Below are 4,972 nucleotides of genomic sequence, written 5' to 3' on the forward strand. Positions count from 1 at the left end.
CTGTAGAACGCAAGCACTACTTATACATAATATGCTATTCTTACTCAATAGGACATTGCCACCTCTGGCCATTTCTAGAGCTACAGACGGGCCCTCTTGTAAATTGACAATTCCACAAGCCTCTTAGCAGGAGAGCTAGGATGAGGACATCAAGGCCGAGAAGATTTGCAACCTAGAGAAGAGGACTGAGAACGATATTGAGACTCTATTCTTCAGACAAATCGGATAGTAACTCCGAACGACTGTGCTCTTATACACTGCTGTGACAGTGACTGCTCCATACTAGATATAGAAGGAAGGAAACTGAAAGACGATTTCGCTCTCATGATTAGAAATAACACGAAGTCAATCACACAATCAAACTCTCCAGGCATCTAAATCTAGCATTCGTCACTCTTTCTCTTTCCTCTCTCTGTTGTCAAACATCGCGTTATTAAAATTTGTACGGACTAGGACCAAGGCCGAAGGATGCTAGAGAATGATGTACTCGGTCTTTCGGTAAGCAAAGCTGTGAGCTTCTACGTGGGTAAGAACTTAGCGCTCGTCTACCCAGGTTGAGCGGCGGGATGTCTCCTGTCTTTCACCGGTATTGTGCAGGCTTTGCGCAAGATGACCTCCATCGTCAGTACACTTGCTACCTATGCATGTGAGTACTCCTGTATTTACTCCTATTCAAATTGATTTCAATGTGCGTACAGATGATGGTGGCATACAACTCCTGGATTCGGTATCAGGATATCTGTCAAACTGGGCAACTCGTTCACCGGCACAAAATACTGACAATGATAGGGTGTCATTCGAACTATCAGATGCAGGAGGGTCTCAGAGAACTGATGGACAGGACAGACAGTGAGTAATATATATACATATATATATTATAAACAATGTTGCTCAATTGTCAACATTAGACGGCAGGATTCTGGGCAACTCGGTAACCCTGCAATCAGTACTAGCAGACGGCAAGAGCAACATGGAATAGGTGGCACTAACATTCGTCAGGCGCCTGCACAAATATACAGGTATCATACAATGCCTCGGCATGAAGACAGTAAGGATATAATTCTCCTGTTTGATGGAACTGCTGTTTCGTGAGTAAAGATGTTTCAATATTGTATTGAACTTTCATACAACTTATGATTATATAGGTTTGATTTTCCATACAACTCTACAATAAGTATGCTCTTTGAAGGGCTGCCTCGGGCTCATGACTTCCAACCTGCTTTTCATTGGGTAACAAGTATTATATATTTCTTTTCCGATCAATTAATAAGCGGTTACAGGATGGACCAGGTACTTCTTCAACACGGCCTGGAGCCACTATTGTAGAATTCTTTGACATGGCAACTGGCTACTCTGTTGAGCGGAAGGTTATTGATGGAATGAGAAAAATTCATGAGAAATGCACGTTTGCTTGATTAACTAAAGCAAACCTGCTTTTACAATAGTTTTAGACCGGCCAGGTGATCGGATTTTCTTTTATGGTTTCTCACGAGGTGCCTATGTTGCACGAATTCTTGCGCGACTTATTTACCTTGTAAATTTTTCAAATATTGTGCTAAGAATGTAACTCACAAAAAACAGGTTGGAATTCCAGTAACTTTACGGGTGACTAACTACAAACGGTACTACTCTCGTATGGTACAATCTCGTGGTGCAGATAATTCGTATTTCCAGAAGCTGGTGTGTTATTCTACATTATAGCATGTTTTAGTATACTGTACTGAGTTAACTACAGCGTAATAATCCTGCCCATTGGAAGACAAGGGTTTTTTTTGTGGGCGTTATGTGAGTATCTGTATCAATTTACTTTGTAAAGTCTGGGGTTGGTTCCCTGAAGGCCATAGGAGAAAACGTTGTCGTGGTGTAAGGCGAGAGATGCGACCGTTCGACTTGTGGTCGATTGACGATCACACTTGAGCTTTTGCCAGATGACCAGCCGGAAATGTGATTGTTGACAACAGCAGTCTGTGGCACACTGGGTGGCATGTTGACTGACACCCATGATCGCAAAGGATTAGTGGATGTACCTCCGTGCCTTGCGAAAGTGAATTTTGAATCTGTGTCGATCACAGAAGCTTCAGGCGTGTACAATAGTCTCGGCTTGCGCCTCTATTCATACATGTTTTTCTACAAATAACTAATGCTCAATTGTCTTATAGTGATACTGTCGCATCTATTGGTCCCTTTGGTTTGACACCGATCAATGTCTATGAGGATGATACATGCCACTTCCGACATATTGTATCTGCAGACGAAGACCGTGCACGCTTTTCGCCAGTCTTGTTCAACTCTCAACTTAGGAGGCACGGTCTACTATCTCGCATTCATCTGTCTGTCTTTCCCAATAAACACAAGGCAGATATTGAAGCAGGCATCCCTGAAGCAACTGAGGGTCAGACTACAGAGAGCAACCAGCCACAAACCAAGCAGATGTCTTCATTACTTCCTGATTGGAGATATGCACCTGATTCCACCCTTAGTGCCCGTGTTGACTACTCGATCGTTCCTGTTGATAATATTCAGGTCTGTTATCCTGGAGTACATTCAGGTAATTCTTTAAATTCTGAGTTTCTAGTATCTATACTAATTTTTACTTTAGATTTGGCAGGGAACTCATCTCAGCAGTCTGGAGGGCTTGCTTTCCCACCTCTTCGGTTTCTAGTCAGAGAGACTCTAGCAGTTGCACCAGAGATACAATTTACACCGGAGTTCTTATGGAAACTTGGTATCAAGGCTTCTACAGTTGGGCATAATGCATCTCAACGTCCTGGTATTCCACTTGGCCCTAATGATTATATTGATCCGGAGTTCGAAGTAGAGTTAAGGTCTGAAGAAAAGGATATCGGTCATCCTGTTTCAAAGACATCTAAAAAATGGAGGTTTTTTGACTTGTACGTTTGCTTGCTACAAACATAAGAAATACATTCTTAACTTTCCTTAGGTGTTTTCATTTGAGCACCGGCTCTCCTCGTAACTACACAGATGAGCCAAATATGTATAGAAGTCAGGCTCTTCTGGTCAAACAACATCAAGACCACAATTACCATTCTCGAGTAAAAGGGCTTGGAGAAGCTGCATTTTATCCTTAGATACAAATTTGCTTGGTTGTCACTATCTTAGCATATCACTTTGTTACTGTCAATGCATGCATATTACAGTCTCATTCTTCTGTACAGTCGTGAATGAGCTACCTTGCTTGTTGTTGAGTTTAGAGTTTCCTTGTGTTGAGGGCAAGGAAAGAGTACATGTAAGTCTGACTGTGGTTCTTTGTTCAACAATAGTTCATTAGAATTATTCTATCCTCTGCATGCACAGAGAACAGGTGTAAGTGTAAATGTTTTAAGTGCCTCTGAGAATGAGTGGTCAGAAAATAGTAAGCAATGATTTAGTACTTGTGTAACAGGATTTTGCAGTTCCAAGATGGTAAACACATCCAAACCATGCAAGATGGATATAGTGATACAAAATTATGTGGAAGAAAATAAAAGAAAAAGAGAAAAGATCTATTAAGGAAATGCTTAAGCACTAAATCAAGGCGAACGCGGACCGAACCAGCCTGATGGTGCAGATGGTGGTACCACAAGGAGGCTCGCACTCAGTGGCGTATGTACAAAGGCAGGGGTTTGCTATAATGAATGAACAAGTGATCAGAACTCGCAATATACTTATCAATGAAATACTTACGTTTCCATGCTGTCCAGTTTGGCGGATGAGAAAATCGGCTCTGGTGGAGCGAGAGTTTGCAAAGCTGGTGCCTGCTGTTCAGAGCGCGTTGTCCGCCTTCGACACAGAGCACGCTGTTGTACCATGCGCTACGCTGGTCTCACGGGTGGCGGGGTTTGTTCGAGTCCTGGAGCTAGAGGACCACCAGGATTACCGACGCCGACAGGAGGCATATCACCGCCGGGAATGTGCAGAGGAGCAAGGGGACCCATAGTAGGTCACCTATAGAACCATCTCGTCAGTAACAAATCACAACGGAAGATGGTATAAAGAATTACCACTCGGATTCGAACTGGCCACCTGGTCCATATTGACTATGCATGTGCAGAAGTGATCCGATTTCACTAGCAATAAGAATTAGCCACCCGTGCCAAATGCAAAAGTACTGATCATAGGAACATACAATTGTATGATTCGCTTCTGTTCGTGGAGATGTCCGACCTCACCTAATAGAGTACGAATCTCACCGGCCAACACTTTGCTGAACTTGTCAAGGTATCCAGTCAGGTTAAAAGTCACCATTTCTTGAGCCGTTGCCCGAGCACTTCGATCGTCTCCTGGCGCTGTCAACCACTGTCAGCTCTCCAGGCGTCAGTGAGGTCATTAATAAGTCGAATGTGCTGCTCGTTCTGCCTTCTCAGTTCCTCGAGGACGTGCTCAATGCCTAAAAAAATTTGTTAGTATAATCAACAGCAAGTCGGAGTAAACCTACTTGGTCGCTCTGCTGCAGCGGCGCGTTCCACATCTCGTTCCCTCTTTTCCGCCTTACGCTCCGGCATGATGGTGTTTAAGATACCGTACATGTCATCATTCCGCTCCTGTTCACGGTCTCGCCTCGCGAGTTTCTCCTGCCGTCTCTCGTCCATCAGTTCTCTCTTTCGCAAAGTTCCTCGCGCTGTTCCTGCACGATGTTCGTGATATCGCTGAGTTGCGCTCGAACCGCTTCATCGCGTTTGACAACTTCAAGATGTTCTCGCTTAATCCTCTCCAAGTCTTCTGCCCTTCGCTGCTCTCGTTCACGCTCAAGCTCCTCACCAGTACGTGCAAGCTCATCTTCCAGCATACGAATCCGTTCCTCGCATTCTGCTTTCATCCGCTCCTGTTCACGGTCTCGCCTCGCGAGTTTCTCCTGCCGTCTCTCGTCCATCAGTTCTCTCTTTCGCAAAGTTCCTCGCGCTGTTCCTGCACGATGTTCGTGATATCGCTGAGTTGCGCTCGAACCGCTTCATCGCGTTTGACAACTTCAAGA

General features: G+C 44.2%; 2 protein-coding genes across 2 annotated transcripts; one reads left to right on the forward strand and one right to left on the reverse strand.

Moving 5' to 3' along the window:
• Window positions 1-597: 597 nt before the first annotated feature.
• On the forward strand, window positions 598-3,937 carry FOMMEDRAFT_149644 (uncharacterized protein; the record flags this gene model as incomplete). Its single annotated transcript, XM_007272073.1, has 13 exons — window positions 598-646; window positions 699-849; window positions 909-1,088; window positions 1,146-1,230; window positions 1,281-1,367; window positions 1,582-1,680; window positions 1,736-1,785; window positions 2,160-2,548; window positions 2,600-2,891; window positions 2,942-3,053; window positions 3,213-3,247; window positions 3,290-3,324; window positions 3,702-3,937. The coding sequence occupies exons 1-13, from the start codon at window positions 610-612 to the stop codon at window positions 3,935-3,937; spliced, it is 1,788 nt and encodes a 595-aa protein (XP_007272135.1). The 5' UTR covers window positions 598-609.
• Window positions 3,938-3,997: 60 nt separating this feature from the next.
• On the reverse strand, window positions 3,998-4,385 carry FOMMEDRAFT_98550 (uncharacterized protein; the record flags this gene model as incomplete). The annotated part of the gene is made up of 3 exons (XM_007272074.1): window positions 3,998-4,067; window positions 4,127-4,277; window positions 4,298-4,385. Coding segments are annotated over 3 exons (309 nt in total), but the record flags the coding sequence as incomplete, so codon positions are not given.
• Between the last annotated feature and the right edge of the window lie 587 nt (window positions 4,386-4,972).

The sequence above is a fragment of the Fomitiporia mediterranea genome, assembly GCF_000271605.1.
Source record: "Fomitiporia mediterranea MF3/22 unplaced genomic scaffold FOMMEscaffold_24, whole genome shotgun sequence".
Taxonomy (NCBI): domain Eukaryota; kingdom Fungi; phylum Basidiomycota; class Agaricomycetes; order Hymenochaetales; family Hymenochaetaceae; genus Fomitiporia; species Fomitiporia mediterranea.